The sequence below is a fragment of the Berghia stephanieae genome, chromosome 9 (genome assembly GCF_034508935.2).
Source record: "Berghia stephanieae isolate SIO BIC M18660-M18661 chromosome 9, UCSD_Bste_1.3, whole genome shotgun sequence".
NCBI classification, from domain to species: domain Eukaryota; kingdom Metazoa; phylum Mollusca; class Gastropoda; order Nudibranchia; family Aeolidiidae; genus Berghia; species Berghia stephanieae.
The window spans coordinates 19,863,664-19,880,953 of NC_088368.1; the positions used below are offsets into that span (position 1 = coordinate 19,863,664).

At 36.9% G+C, this 17,290-nt stretch overlaps 1 protein-coding gene across 9 annotated transcripts in view; it reads left to right on the forward strand.

Moving 5' to 3' along the window:
- The window catches only part of LOC144979825 (uncharacterized), a 147,990-nt gene extending 133,062 nt beyond the window's left edge, over positions 1-14,928 (forward strand). For all 9 annotated transcript variants that reach the window (XM_078926967.1, XM_078926968.1, XM_078926971.1 and 6 more), the window contains 9 exons: positions 1,792-1,951; positions 4,741-4,854; positions 7,046-7,156; positions 8,779-8,997; positions 10,221-10,334; positions 11,334-11,573; positions 12,331-12,599; positions 13,337-13,427; positions 14,646-14,928. In XM_078926967.1, the coding sequence (XP_078783093.1) occupies positions 1,792-1,951; positions 4,741-4,854; positions 7,046-7,156; positions 8,779-8,997; positions 10,221-10,334; positions 11,334-11,573; positions 12,331-12,599; positions 13,337-13,427; positions 14,646-14,788 (1,461 nt within the window). In that variant the 3' untranslated portion in view covers positions 14,789-14,928. The remainder of the gene's footprint in view (positions 1-1,791; positions 1,952-4,740; positions 4,855-7,045; positions 7,157-8,778; positions 8,998-10,220; positions 10,335-11,333; positions 11,574-12,330; positions 12,600-13,336; positions 13,428-14,645) is intronic.
- Positions 14,929-17,290: the final 2,362 nt, after the last annotated feature.

Sequence of the window (17,290 nt, forward strand, 5' to 3'; positions counted from 1 at the left end):
GCACCGAGCGCGAGGCTCGAACCCAGGACCTTCTGATCCGAAAGCGAGTGTCATACCACATAATTTGCATAATTTGTTGTTCCACAAGTGGAATGTATTCTGGGCAAAGGATGTAGAGATGATCAAAGTGATACTACTAGACTAGGCTGCTAGGAGCTGTGGACTGTAAAAAGCAATAAGCAAAAATGAATATAACAGCTTCAATAACAAAAATAACAAACACGGAATGTTTCGGGCTCAAAACCCTTCTTCAGCCAACAAAAAAAAAACAATAAAGACATAAATACATTACTAAATTCCAGATTTTACTTGCACTGTTTTTATTATTTTTTCTCATAATCACCTTTCTAGCACTTAACATGGTCAAGAGTCGGACTGTGGTCTTCTTAAAATCAGTGCTTCCTCTTTTCCGCTTTTATGCAGATTTCCGCATTTTTAATGATCCATGAAAAATCCGCACTTGTCAAAAACCAAGAGAAATATCCGCGGAAAACTTCAAGAAAAAAAAATTTGCTGAAAAAATCATAATTTTGATACCCAAATTGGCTCCAAATGGCTCTAATTGCATGTCAATTTTTTTTTAATTTCCGGGGGGAGCATGCCCCTGGACCCCCCAAGGTGGGCTTCTAAAAAAATCCTTCTTCTTTGACAATTTCTTGGTGGAAGCACTGTAAAATCATGGACTGATGCTGACCAAAAAATGGCGTCCAAATACAAAGCCAACAGAAAACAAATAATGATTTGTATTCAGTTGTCCATCCGACCAAGAGAATCATTTGCTTCCTTGAACACCAACAACAACTCTTTAGAAGGTGCTTCTACCTAAAAACCATGTCAAAATTAAAGTTATATTGTCAGACTATTGATACATTGCGTTTTAGTAAATACTCATAACATCCACCAGCCAGATATAGATAGTTTGAAGATGACGTCACTCAGGTCTTTGTTATTGTTTTTTGCCATCCGCATTTACGAGTAATGCTCACTGAACTGTATTTTTTTTTTCTCTTCTTACTTACTTGTATTAACCAGACTATAAACGTTTTTGGATACACACAGTTTTGTGTGTTGGTCCGTTATACTTCCGGATGGCAATGTTATGAGCTTCCTAGCCAAGCGCACTATCTATAACATACCAACACACAAAACTATGAGTAACCTTGAGCATCCATAGTCTTGATTTATAGAAGTTAGTGAGTACTAATCATAAAAATGGCTGTCTGAAAACAATAACAAACAGCTGAGTGATGTCAACTTCGTTCTTTCTATATGTTAACAAAAGATATGGTCAGATGCCCTTGATATTTTAAGTTATGGAGCTCCACCCTATCAAAGGCATTTTAAAAGTGAATTATGTATAGTTCTGGAGTCTTTTCTTTTAACTATCATAACACTGAATTGTGTCTCAATTTATCAAATTAATATATAGTGTTGCTATTGGTTCTTGGTTGTATATTTTTACATTTTTGTGCATTTGCATATATATATATATATACATAATATATATATATATATAAATATATATATATATATTTATGACTTTGGTGTCTTGGGTAATGCTCATAATTGTTGACTTTATAATGTGATTTGCATTATATATATATAATATACTATATATTATCATATACTAATACACACACACACACACACACACACACACTCACACACACACATTGTCGCCGTAGATTCTCAACTATGCATGCCACGTCTGTAAACGAATTTCCATTTTTTTGGATGAATAAAGTATATCTTATCTTATCATATCCTATCTTAATTTAATGACTGTTTCAGGTGCCTTCCTTCAAGTGCGAGTGTACAGGAGGTTTCAACGGTCCCCTCTGTGAGGTGCCCGTCAATGGTTGTGACATGCAACCCCTGCCCTGTGCCAATGGGGGCTCCTGTACCATCAGCTCTCAGGCACCCTACTACACCTGTGATTGTAAAAGTATTGGTATGTAGTATTCAAGTTGAAACTCAATGCCTTAAACTGTGAAACTGTGTATGTACTCTTTCTGACAGCCACCCCCCCCCCCCCCCCCCCCACATCCCCACATTTTCTCTTCTTTTTTTTCTTTTATTTCTCCTGCTTTCTTCTTCTTCTTCTTCTTCTTCTTCTTCTTCTTCTTCTTCTTCTTCTTCTTCTTCTTCTTCTTCTTTTTCTTCTTCTTCTTCTTCTTCTTCTTCTTCTTCTTCTTCTTCTTCTTCTTCTTCTTCTTCTTCTTCTTCTTCTCTCTCTCTCTCTTCTCTCTCTTCTTCTTCTTTCTTTTCTTCTCCTCTCTTTTCTTCTTCTTCTTTTGTCTCCTCTCTTCTTCCTCTTCTTATTTCTTCTCTCTCTTCTTCCCCTTCTTCTTCTTCCTTTTCTTCTTAAAGCTTGCATTCTTTTTCTACCTTCTTCCGCTCTATTCTTCTCTATCTTCTTCTTTCTTCTCTCTCACCCTTCTTTCCTTCTCTACTTCTTTTCATCTCTTCTTCTCTATCATCTTTCCCTTTCTTATGCTCTTCTTACTCTACTTCGCCCTTCTTCTATGTATCTTCTTCTTCTTCTTCTTCCTCCTCTTCTTCTTCCTCCTCTTCTTCCTCCCTCTTCTTCCTCCTCTTCTTCCTCCTCTTCTTCTTCTTCTTCTTCTTCTTCTTCTTCTTCTTCTTCTTCTTCTTCTTCTTCTTCTTCTTCTTCTTCTTTTCTTCTTCTTCTTCTTCTTCTTCTTCTTCTTCTTCTTCTTCTTCTTCTTCTTCTTCTTCTTCTTCTTCTTCTTCTTCTTCTTCTTCTTCTTCTTCTTCTTCTTCTTCTTCTTCTTCTTCTTCTTCTTCCTCTTCTTCTTCCTCCTCTTCTTCTTCCTCCTCTTCTTCTTCCTCCTCTTCTTCTTCCTCCTCTTCTTCTTCCTCCTCTTCTTCTTCCTCCTCTTCTTCTTCCTCCTCTTCTTCTTCCTCCTCTTCTTCTTCTTCTTCTTCTTCTTCTTCTTCTTCTTCTTCTTCTTCTTCTTCTTCTTCTTCTTCTTCTTCTTCTTCTTCTTCTTCTTCTTCTTCTTCTTCTTCTTCTTCTCTCTCTCTCTCTCTCTCTGCCTCTCCCTCCCCTCTTCCTTTTCCTTCTACCCCCATCGTCTTTTAACGACTTACAACAGTGTTTCTGATTTGATGCTCACTCTCGTTTCCAAGTACGTCTTTTTATTTGTCTTCTCTCTCTCCAGTAGTCCTTCACAACCATTTGGCCCATGGAGCAAGAGTTTATCCCAGTTTCTATCGTGTGAAACAGACAAATGCAATAATTGTTTGTTACCATATGGATAGGATGCTATTCTATCTACCGCATAGTACTTTCTACTAGACCCAAGAGACCCAGCTAACCAATTCACTACTGTGACTAGGGAGGGTTAGAAGAAACAATCTCGATTTCACCGGGGATCGATCTTGATCCCTTTGCATGTGAAGTGAGCTCTCTACTAACTGAGCTATCAGGAGCCCCTGTTGAGTATGTATATATATATATATATATATATATATGGGGGCGAAGTGGCCGAGTGGTTAAGGCATTGCACTGTGACCTGGATCACCCGGGTTCGAGCCCCGCTTCAGGCACTTTCGTTTTTTTCCTTGAGCAAGATTAACCCCAGTTTGCTCACTTGGACAACGTGGGTGATTCCTGTTGACATCAGACATCTTGTTTGATGAGTTATTTATATTCCTTCGTGGAATGCCTAGGTGACGATATCTTATGATATTGTGGCACAAAAGGCATAATTTTTTATTTTATATACATATTATATATATATATATATATATATATATATATATATATATATATATATATATATATATATATATATATATAGTGAATCTTCTTCTTCTTCTAGGTTCCATGCCTGGTCCAGGCTTCGGATACTGCATGAATTATCTCTCTCCATTCCTCCCTGTCTCTTGCCTTTTCAAACAGCTCTTGGATTGTTAGGCTGGTGAAGCCCTTCAGTTGGTCTATGAGTGTTTTTCTTTGTCTCCCCCGGGCGCGTTTACCAGGTATTTTTCCACAACTTGCCAGGTATTCATTCTTATCTTTCCTTACTATGTGTCCGAAAAAGGATAGTTGTCGATCCACTATTAAGGGCATTAGTTTCCTTTGTTGGTATGTTTGTTTTAGCACTTCTTCGTTCGTTTTGTGTGCAGTATACGATATTCTCTGCATCCTTCTCAAGCACCACATTTCAAAAGCTTCAATGTTCTTTTGTGTTTCTGCATTTGTAGTCCAGCTTTCGCATCCGTATAACAAGATTGGCCACACGTAGCACTTCAAGACTCGGAATCTAATCCCGAACGACATCTGTTTGTTTTTCAAAATGTTTCCCAGGTCCATGAAGGCCTGTTTGGCTTGAGTTATTCTTGCTCGTATGTCTCGGTTACATCTTAGTGAATACTAAGCCGCAAAAAGCTTTAGGCTGTTCTAAAAGAAATTAACATGAAAAGCTTCATGAAAAACCAAATCAGTGAATATTAAAACCCTTTATCAGCCCCCGCAAAAAATGTTTTTATAAATGTTAAAATGATAATAATTATCTTAAAATCCAGATAATAGACGTAAAAAAAAAATAATCTTATTCTTATTGTTACTCTATTTTACTTTCAGGTTATGAAGGTGAAAATTGTACAGATCGAATCATATTCTTATTGTTACTCTATTTTACTTTCAGATTACGGAGGTCAAAATTGTACAGATCGAATCATATTCTTATTGTTACTTTATTTTACTTTCAGATTACGAAGGTCAAAATTGTACAGACATTATAGACAACTGTAAGGGTGTGACGTGTGGGGACCACGGCAAATGTATTGATGGGAATAGAACCTACACATGTCAGTGTGATCAAGGTATGTGTGTGTATGTGTATGTGTTTGAGGGACGACATTGCCGTGTCAGTGTGATGAAGGTATGTGTGTGTATGTGTATGTGTTTGAGGGACGACATTGCCGTGTCAGTGTGATCAAGGTATGTGTGTGTATGTGTATGTGTTTGAGGGACGACATTGCCTGTCAGTGTGATCAAGGTATGTGTGTGTATGTGTATGTGTTTGAGGGACGACATTGCCGTGTCAGTGTGATCAAGGTATGTGTGTGTATGTGTATGTGTTTGAGGGACGACATTGCCGTGTCACTTTCAATTCTCTCATCATACTGTGATTATTTATCAAATCTCAAAGAGTTTGATTTCATTCTAACCTGAAATAGGCCTGCTATTTATGGAGATAAAGATAAAGGGAGTAAATCTGACTCATGCATGAACAGCACAAAACTAACGACGTTTCGGCCCTTGGCCTTTTTCAAGTAAACACAAAATACATAAATTTTTATATTAGATTGTCATAATATAGCCTTGCTATTTAACCAAACAAAAATATATGTGAGCTTATAGATAGTATGCGCTTGTCTAAGAAGCTCATAACATTGCCATCCGGAAGTATAACGGACCAACACACAAAACAGTGTGTATCCATGAACGTTTATAGTCGGGTTAATACAGTTCAGTGAGCATTACTCATAAACGCGGATGGCAAAAATGAATAACAAAGACCTGAGTGACGTCATCTGCATACTATCTATAGATAATGAAGTCAAATATAATATGTGCTCAAAGCTCTGAGGGAAGAACGAAGTTGACGTCACTCAGCTCTTTGTTATTATTTTAAGACAGCCTATTAGTGATTAGTTCTCACTAAACTATATCAATCAGACTATAAACGGCTTTTAATTTGGCTGTTGGGTGTTTTGAGTATTTTACCTAAACGCATAGCATCAATACAAGTGGAATGTTACAATGGACAAATGTATATATAAAACAAAGATGCCAACTTTGATGAAAATTAGATTTTAAAAAATTTGAAACTGGTACTGATAAAAAAAAGATGCAAAAATCTTCAAAAATTCTGGTTTTGCTTGTGTCCATGATTATTTATACAGTCTCACAACATCTTATTCATGAAATGGGGACTACGTTGGAAAATGCTTTGGAGGAAGGGGGGGGGGGGGGGGATGGGAGTGAGGGGGAATTAGTCATGTTTTCCTCCAAAATTAGACATTTTTTTTTGTGATTCTTGAGGTTGGCATCTCTGACAAAGAATAATCAAATAATTTGATACTCAGAAAGAAAGACATTCTATAATTATATTAATGAATAATAATGTGAAGTTGAATGTAAGCTTCAATTTAATTACAAAAACAGATCAAATGAACGTTTCGGGTTTCCCCTTCATCAACAAAACAGGATAAAGGGGAAACCCGACACGTTCATTTGATCTGTTTTTGTAATTAAATTGAAGCTTACATTCAACTTCACATTATTATGTATTTCTTCGAGCTTCGAGCAGCAACATTTATATAATTATATGAATGAGATCTTGTGTTTTATAGTCCATATAGCTTTGGTTTTTTTTATTACCACTACTGCTGCTACTACTACTACTACTACTACTACTACTACTACTACTATTACCACTACTACTACTACTGCTACTACTACTACTACTACTACTACTACTACTACTAGTACTACTACTACTACTACCACTACTACTACTGCTGCTACTACTACTACTACTACTACTACTACTACTAGTACTACTACTACTATTACCACTACTACTACTACTACCACTACTACTACTGCTGCTACTACTACTACTACTACTACTACTACTACTACTACTACTACTACTACTACTACTACTATTACACTACTACTACTACTGCTGCTACTACTACTACTACTACTATACTACTACTAGTACTACTACTACTATTACCAAACTACTACTACTAACTACTACTACTACTACTACTATTACACTACTACTACTACTCTATACTACTACTACTTCACTACTATACTGCTACTATACTACTACTACTACTACTACTACTATACTACTACTACTACCTACTACTACTACCACTACTACTACTACTACTACTACTACTACTACTACTACTACTACTACTACTACTACTACTACTACTGAAAACATTTACTCGTACTCATGACTATTTTCCACTCTCTGTTCCTCAGGTTACACTGGTCAGAATTGTGAGGCTTCTGTAAACAGTTGCTCTTTGAATCCGTGCCAACGTGGAAAGTGTCTCAACAATACTTGTAATTGCACTGGGACTGGCTATGAAGGTAGGTTGGTGGTGGTGGGCAAGTGTGATGCAGTTGACTAGTCTGATGTTGGTAGGCAAGGTTGATAGATGTTGGTAGGCAAGGTTGATAGATGTTGGTAGGCAAGGTTGATATATGTTGGTTGGCAAGGTTGATAGATGTTGGTAGGCAAGGTTGAAAAATGTTGGTAGGCAAGGTTGATATATGTTGGTTGGCAAGGTTGATAGATGTTGGTAGGCAAGGTCGATAGATGTTGGTAGGCAAGGTTGATAGATTTTGGTAGGCAAGGTTGATACTCGTAGATGTTGGTAGGCAAGGTTGATAGATGTTGGTAGGCAAGGTTGATAGATGTTGGTAGGCAAGGTTGATAGATGTTGGTTGGCAAGGTTGATAGATGTTGGTTGGCAAGGTTGATAGATGTTGGTAGGCAAGGTTGATAGATGTTGGTAGGCAAGGTTGATAGATGTTGGTAGGCAAGGTTGATAGATGTTGGTAGGCAAGGTTGATAGATGTTGGTTGGCAAGTTGAACTAATGTCGGTAGGCAAGTGTGATCTTAGAAAGCAAATATATTGTTGTTTGTCAATTAATGTTATTTATAGGCAAGTGTATTTGTGGTAGACACATGTAGTGTTGGGAGGCACGTGTGTTTGTGATAGACAAGTATGGTGTTAGAGAGAGAGAGAGAGAGAGAGAGAGAGAGAGAGAGAGAGAGAGGGTGGAGGGGGGGGGGGGGGGGGGGGGGGAGGAGGTTGTCACTATAATTGGATAATATTGTGGACAAGCGGGTTATCCCATAATTATTTTTTTCCATTTTTTCTGTGAAAAGTCAAAGCCAAGATTGGTTTAGCTGGCATTGCCAGTATTTTATGTTAAACTTTTAAAATCTTAATAGATGTCTGGTCTTGAAACAAAAGAGGTCTAATGTATTAAAAAGTAGCTTTCAAGTTACTTTGTGGTTTATACAAACCTTTATATAATAATATGTGATAGCCCACTTGTCCATACAGTAGTCCTTCAGAACCACAAGGCTCATGCTCATGGAGCTGGAGTTTATCTGTTTATATAGCGTTAAACAGACAATAGCAATTGCTTGCTACCCTTTGGATAGGGCACTATTCAATCATAAAGTACTTTCCACTAGGTATAATAGATCCAGCTACCCAATCACTGCTGGGTAAACAAGTGATTCAGAAAAACATATCAACTCAGGATCAGTACTGGTGGTCCCATTGCTGGTGAAATGAAGGATTGTCTAACTGACCTATCGGGACCCCTAGATGTCTTGAAATAAAATCAATCCATTTGCACAATCACTTTATTTGTTGGCTATGTGGTCTTGTGATATCGCAATAGCTTTCGGAGCAGAAGGTCCTGGGTTCAAGCCTCGCTCTGCGCATAGTTGAGTCCTTGGAAAAGGCTCTTTACTTACATTCTCTCACCATACTCAGGTGTAAAATGAGTACCTGGTCGTTAACAGCATTGTCTCTGTCTGAAAAAATTGTACTGTCACCTAACAGGCATCATGTCCTGTCCTAAATGTTAAGTGTTGCTGTTGGCCAGGGAGCTCTTTTAGAGTGCTTTGAGCATGTTCAGTGGATTTTGTGCTATATAAAGGCTCAATTTATATTTGTCCTAATTCCAGGAGAGTTCTGCCAGCAGGAGACTAACGAGTGCAATAAAAGCGTTTGTGTACACGCCAAGTCGTGTTTCAACCTGGAAGGGGATTACAACTGTACCTGCTCTCTGGGATACACTGGGAAAGAATGTCACATTCCTAACTGTACGGGAGTGTGTCAGAACGGGGCAACGTGTCGTACCAACGCCACTAGCTGGTGGTGTGATTGCCCTGAATTCTATGATGGTAAGATGATCAAGGTGTTGTATGTCTGTCATTGTTGTAAAAATTTGTTGTATGTCTGTCATTGCTGTAAAAATTTGTTGTATGTCTGTCATTGTTGTAAAAATTTGTTGTATGTCTGTTATTGCTGTAAAAATTTGTTGTATGTCTGTCATTGTTGTAAAAATTTGTTGTATGTCTGTTATTGCTGTAAAATTTGTTGTATGTCTGTTATTGCTGTAAAAATTTGTTGTATGTCTGTTATTGCTGTAAAATTTGTTGTATGGCTGTATAATGTGTTGTATGTCTGTCATGGCGGTAATATTTGTTGTATGTCTGTAATTGCTGTAATATTTGTTGTATGTCTGTCATTGCTGTAATATTTGTTGTATGTCTGTCATTGCTGTAAAATTTGTTGTATGTCTGTCATGGCGGTAATATTTGTTGTATGTCTGTCATTGCTGTAAAAATTTGTTGTATGTCTGTCATTGCTGTAAAATTTGTTGGATGTCTGTCATTGCTGTAAAAATTTGTTGTATGTCTGTCATTGCTGTAAAATTTGTTGTATGTCTGTCATTGCTGTAAAATTTGTTGTATGTCTGTCATTGCTGTAAAATTTGTTGTATGTCTGTCATGCTGTAAAATTTGTTGTATGTCTGTCATTGCTGTAAAATTTATTATATGTCTGTCATTGCTGTAAAATCTGTTGTATGTCTGTCATTGCTGTAAAATTTGTTGAATGTCTGTCACTGCTGTAAAATTTGTTGTATGTCTGTCATGGCTGTAAAATTTGTTGTGTGTCTGACATTGCCGTAACATTTGTTGTATGTCTGTCAATGCTGTGAAATTTGTTGTATGTCTGTCATTGCCGTAACATTTGTTGTATGTCTGTCATGGCTGTAACATTTGTTGTATGTCTGTCATGGCTGTAAAATTTGTTGTGTGTCTGTCATTGCCGTAACATTTGTTGTATGTCTGTCATTGCTGTAACATTTGTTGTATGTCTGTCATTGCCGTAACATTTGTTGTATGTCTGTCATGGCTGTAACATTTGTTGTATGTCTGTCATGGCTGTAAAATTTGATTTGATGTATGTCTGTCATTGCCGTAACATTTGTTGTATGTCTGTTATTGCTTCTTCATCATGATCAGTCATCATTATCATTATTGTTGCTATTGTTGTTGTTGTTATTATTATATTGTAATGCCTTTTTTAAAAAACCTTGTCTTTTTTTGTTGTCTTCTAGGTATCCAGTGTGAAATAAAGGGACCGTGTGCTGACAACCCATGTAACGTGGACAATACCAACACGTGTAGTCAGAATGTCACAGCCAATACTTACACATGTGACTGTAAAACTGGTGGGTTACTGTTTTAATTGTTATTTACTAAATAGAGATAGTTCCCCCCAAAAAATAAATGAGAATCACTATTGCCTTTGTTTTTCAAAACCTATTGTAACTACTTCTTCTGCTACTATTACTACTACTAATACTTTTACTACTACTACTACTACTACTACTACTACTACTACTACTACTACTACTACTACTACTACTACTACTACTACTACTACTACGACTACTACTACTACTACTACTACTACTACTACTACTACTACTACTACTACTACTACTACTACTACTACTACTACTACATACTCTACTACTACTACTACTACTACTACTACTACTACTACTACTACTACTACTACTACTACTACTACTACTACTACTACTACTACTACTACTACTACTACTACTACTACTACTACTACTACTACTACTACTACTACTACTACTACTACTACTACTACTACTACTACTACTACTACTACTACTACTACTACTACTACTACTACTACTACTACTACTACTACTACTACTACTACTACTACTACTACTACTACTACTACTACTCTACTACTACTCTACTACTACTACTACTACTACTACTACTACTACTACTACTACTACTACTACCACCACCACCACCACCACTACAACACTACTCATTCATTTGGTGTATATTCTAAATTCTTAATCGAATTCAATAGTCTTATGTCGCGTCTGCCCAGCAACGAGCAGCTTGGTTCAAAACAAAGAAAATCAGTACTTTTTATTCTTCACACTGGCTAGAACTTTTTCACATGTCTTGTGACCAGAATGTATAAAAGTCAAAACATGATCAGATTTATAATGTTTTTCTCCTCTGGATACACTTTTACGCTCGTCGGAGAAGTATTTCATAAGGGCATCCGCCATTGTTCAGATAGTTTAGAACCAATTACTAAGTTACTATAAGTCATTAAGGGACGTTACGACTGTTGAAGCCTATTATTTTGATTCCTTTACCTACAGGTTGGGAGGGCAAGAACTGTTCACAGAACATTGATGAGTGTCAAAGAGGTACTGACAACTGCATCAAAGGCCAGAGTCAATGCAAAGACAATGAAGGAAGCTTTACTTGTGTGTGTGACCCTGGATACGTGGGCAGTCAATGTGAGACAGACTTCAACGAGTGTGCCACTCAACCTTGTAAGAACGGAGGGAAATGTACAGACAGAATCAACAGCTTTGATTGTAACTGCACGGACACAGGTAAAGATTAAAAGTGTCTTATTTCTCCAAGTGCTATTTAAAGAAGTCCTTCAAAACCCATGGGGCTGGAGTTTATCCCGGTTTATATAGTGTAAATAAGGCAATAGCAATTGCTTATTACCCTTTGGGTAGGATGCTAGTCTATCGCAATGTTCTTTGCAGCAGATCTAACAGACCCAGCTATCTATTCACTATTGGGTGGAGAGGAGAGTCAGGAAAAAAATCTCGATTTCATCTGGAATCAGTCTCAGCAAGTGTTCTACTGAGCTGAGCTGTCGGGACCCTACAAGTGCTATTCAGACACTTGAATTAAGAAAGATGATTTGTGTAAATTCGATTGTGCCAAAAGGTGGTTTCGTAATGCTTTGACATGAAAAGGCAACAGTTTTACTATTTAAAACAATTTTTTTAAATAGGAGAGAATTTATTTTTCGTCTATTTTCCTGGGCTGAATAATCACACCATTTCCCACGGCATCATAAAATGATGTCGCCTTTGCATTCCATTCAGGATTATAAATGAATGTTTGATGTCAACAGGAATTACCAATTTTGTCCACAGTGAGCAAATTAGGGGTTCATAATCTTTTCAAAGGAAAAACCCCACTAAAAGGTGTCTGAATCGGAGTACACCAGGACTTTATGGGTCATAGTGCAATGACTTAACGACTCGACCACCTCGCACCCCCCTTCCTCCCCAACTTTCATAATATACGGCTTATATTTATTTAACTTCCCCTTTCCACGTGTTCTCTCAGGTTTTACAGGATTAACGTGCAATGTTGACATCAACGAATGTACCTCGATCCCCGGCATCTGTAACAAAGGAAATTGTTCCAACAACGATGGTGGCTTCAACTGTGACTGTGGCCTCAAGTACCTGGGCAATCGCTGTGAACACGATGACCCCTGTTACAACTCAACGTGTAGCAACCAAGGTGTGTGCGTCAAGAACAAGACACAGAATGGGTCTTATCAGGGATATTGTGAATGTTCGGACGGTTACGATGGATTCAACTGTGAAAAGGTGATCTACGTTTTTTTTTGTTTTTTAAAATTTGTTTAATGAATAAATTGAACTTTAAAAAAAAATTGAGCTTTATATAGCGCAATATCCACTAAATGTGCTCAAAGCGCTTTACATGGGGTCCCTGTTCAAACAGCAACAGTTAACATGTAGGACAGGACATGCCGCCTGTTAGGCGATATTACAATTTTTTGGACCACTGGTAACAGCCAGGTACTCATTTTACACCTGAGTACGGTGAGAGAATGTGAGTAAAGAGCCTTTTCCAAGGACTCAACTATGCGCCGAGTGTGAGGCTCGAGCCCAGGAGCTTCCGATCCGAAGGCGAGTGTGGTATCATAAGACCACATAGTCGCACATACTTAGTAATCAAATTCTCAATGATCATTATTTTGTGTCTTCCTTCTTCTTGGTGGTTGTTATAGTAGCCTCTTAACTGGAGGATCCATACTACACAGTTCGCTTTCATGAATTTTAAGATACACAACACACACATCATCATCATCATCATCATCATCATCATCATCATCATCATTACAGTAATATTGAATCAAACTCATGATTGAATTCAGCAATCAGATTATTAAATATGTGTACATAGACATTCCCCAAATACTTACATGAGTTCTTATAATTAAAAACATTGCATTTTTCTTTTAACAGGGAAATCGTAATAATTGCAACTATTATATTTCTATTTCTTCTCTCCCCTTCCCCTCCCCATTAATCTCCAATAGAGTCCTTCTAAAAGTAAAGACGATGACGATACTGATATGGCTTTGATCCTTGGTCCTATTATAGGCAGTGTTTTGTTCATCATCATCATCAGTAAGTGACTTTGTTTATATTAGTAATAAACCCTGATGAGATCACTTTTTGTCCTTTTAATATCAATTGATAAAGAATTTGAACTGTTTAACTCTCTCCTTACCACTCATAGGAAAATCATCACATTCGTTACGGTGCAACCGACAATTTTCTCATTCTGATTTCTCTTGTACATCACAAAATTCAAAGAATTGCTTTGATGACAGCTATAAATACTAAACACTGTGTTGTAGAGCCCATTTGTTACTTTTTCTTTGAGTAAAAAAAAAGTCTATTCTTGTGTTGAGTGGGAATGAATTTTCGGGGGAAATTCTAAAAATAGCTGGTTAGGAGAGAGTTAATGGATGATTGTAAAATTTTATCTACATTTTTTCATCCCTTTTTTTATTTCCGATTGGTGTCAGTCTGTCTCTCAGACTTTGAATTAATTTCCTTAATTCCTCCCAGAAAAAAGTGATGAAAATAAGATCCTAGTTTTTAAAGATAAATCAATCTTTTTTTTTTTTTTTTTTGACTCCAGCGTGACAAAAATTTTATGTCTCAGCCTCATTTATTGATGATTATTAACTTCTTTCAGATGGTATTATTTACTGATGAATAACTTAATAGTTTTTTTCTATTTGGAATAAAACAGTTGTAAAACTGTGCACATTTAGTGAGAAGTTTAATCTTGCCTATAATATATTGCATGTAGCAATTCAGAGTCATAAGCCTATGGAGTGTGAGTTTATTCCAGTTTATACAGCACTGGATTGTCAATAGCAGTTGTTTGCTGTATTTTGGGTTTTTTTTAAAACCCAGTCCATCCAATAAACTTTTGGCTGGATCCTACAGAACCAGCTATCCAATCATTGATTTAAAAAATTAAAATTATGTCCTTTCGTCAGGACATTATAAGATATCGTCGCCGAGGCATTCCACGAAGGAATATAGATAATTCAGTCACAGTGCAATACCTTGACCACTTGGCCACTTCACCCCCCCCCCCCCCCCCCCTACACACACACACACACACACACACTGCTTGCTGGTCAGGAAGGAAAGGATTGATGTCAGAAAAAAAAAGTTTCAACTAAACCTGGGATCGATAACAGCCCTTTTGGTTGTGAAGCAAGTACTCTACCAACTGAGCTATCAGACCCCCCCCCCCCCCCCCTGGCTGCCTATTGAACTAATAATTAATTTGTTTTGTGTTTTCCCCCCACCCAATTTCCCCAGTTATCCTAATAGCCTTCATCATGACGGCCCGATCCAAGCGTGCTACGAGAGGGGCGTACAGTCCCAGCCAGCAGGAGACATCGGGCTCTAGAGTGGAGTTAGGAAACGTTCTCAAGAAACCGCCAGAGGAAAGACTTATTTAACTTAAATTTCAAAAAGAAAAAAAAAAAAACTAACCTGTGAATAGAGAATGCTATTTTATTGAGAGATGGATGTGTGTCTGTGATTTTGCATGAGTTTAAAATGTGTATGATGTGAGTTTTGTTGCATGTTTGTATGTGTGTGTATGGTATGTTTGGCAGGCTTTGTGTGCTCGAGAGATCGGTGACAAAAAAGATATAGAAATTTAGTTTGAGTTCAAAACTGCTGAGGTATTTAATATGATAGAGTTGAATATCAAACAAAATACATATATGAAATTTTCCTATTCTGAGCTTAAATCTACCATTTTCCAAGAACATAGTTGAATAATCACAACTCATTATTTTCTAGTATTTATTACATATATATAACCCTTTAGGGAGGAGGAGGGGGAATTTTTTTTTTAATGCTAATCGCAATTATTAAAGGAGAAATAAGGTACACAGTTGCATGAATTTGGATGTAAGTGAAATTACGCAAACCAAATGATGCCTCAAAGTGGAAAGAGTGTGTTAAGGAGCCTGTCATTGGTCAACATTTTATAAGATTTTTATTGTAAATAAGTTTATTTGATGATACTTGGTAAGGCTGTCACTTGTATGGATGTTATCATGGTATGGTGAAATGGCTTGGAGTTGTGTGAGGAGTTGGGGTTTTTTGTTGTTCAAATTTTGGAGACTGGGAAGGAGAGATAAAAGAGAAAGTGAGTAAGTGACAGTCTGTGTGTTGGTCTGTGTGTGTGTGTGTGTGTGTGTGTGTGCTGTGCATGCTTGTGTGCACCTACAGCCATTGCACGAGTAATTACAGCACCTCCCGACTAAAGTAAAATGCAAATTGAGTAATTTTTGTTGTTTTTACTTAAACGCAATGAATAGCCGTGTTCTTTTTACAATGAAGAATTTGAATATATGCATTCCCTGTATAATTGTTATTATTACTATTATTCTGCCCTTCTCTGGAAAAACCCAAATTTTAAAATTTGGCCAGAAAACTCGTCCTTCAAATATCGATCGATTTAAATGACCCTCATCATGCCAAAAAAACCTCTCAAACCTGGGACTGTGAAGTCCCAGGTTTGAGAGGTTTATTTTGGCATGATGAGGGTCATTTAAATCAATCGATATTTGAAGGACGAGTTTCCTGGCCAAATTTTAAAATATTTTTTTTTTCTCAGAGTACGACAGTATTGCTCTTGTGTATGATAAGTATTTTGAGAGTTCTTGAATCAAAACTTAAACATTGCAACCAACGTATTCCACAATGAGAACAACAATGATTTGTATATAGAAGATATGGCGGTGTGGTTACAAGACTAAGTTGTTACTGCAGTATCATTGCCATCATCGTCGTCATCACCATCATTATCGTCATTGCAGTCATCGCTATTGTCATCATCATCATCATCATCATTATTTTTTTATTTTTTATTTTGTTATATTCCATCACTTGTTTATTCATTTTCCACATATTCATTCATTCATTCCTTAATTCATCCACCCACCCATCCAGTCATTCATTCATTCATTCATTGATTGATTCATTCATTCATTCATCCACCCACCCATCCAGTCTTAGCCTTCCTCCAAATCCATGTATTATTCAAACTCGTCTTTACTATTGACTATTATCCCAATGATAACGACGACTATAACGATTGCTATTCCTTCATTGTTATGTTATATAATATGGACATACATTCCTGCCATTCCCCTGTATTTATATTACAGTTATATGATGTAATTTGATACCTTGTATACTCTCTTGTCAAAACAATATGTGACCTATGGTGTCAAACTGGTATTATGTCGAAATGACATTTGAGTGTGTTCTTCTTAGTGGGATCTGTGCTTGTGTCTGGATGAGACTTTTAGGTGATCTCAAACTAAGTTATTTGACAGTGTGCTCTTGGAATGGATATCTGTTTCCTATTTGAACCAATTCCCCTTTGTCTTACCTTTCCTTATGTGCTTTAATTGTAATTCTAGAACTTATTACTATCACGTTTTCTTCCTTTTTACTGGTGCTGATATGACCTTATGTGTTGCGAGCGCCATAAAACCCTTAAAAACTTAAAAAACAAACAATAAATGTAAAATTAAAGAAAAAGAACTGGGGTGTAAGGTCAAACTGATCAGATTTCGGCCTTTTTTTGGAATTTGAGAAACAAAAATCACTTATATATTTCAAGACCTATACTGATGGCCCGATCCAAGCATACTACCACATGGGCTTACAGTCCCAGCTAGCAGGAGACATCAGGCTCTAAGGTGGAGTTGAGGAAATGTTTTCCAAAAATCACCAGAGGAGAAACTTATTTTAATTAAAAATTAAAAAAAATATATAATTTAAACAGCGCACCCATCCTGACATAATACCGTTTGGAGACAATTGGTCACATATATTTATAAATGCATACTGATGACAGTAAGAATTGGAGATAAAAAAAAAAATATATATATAACCACTTTTCTTAAGACTTCCCATTTCTACTGCATTTGTTTTTC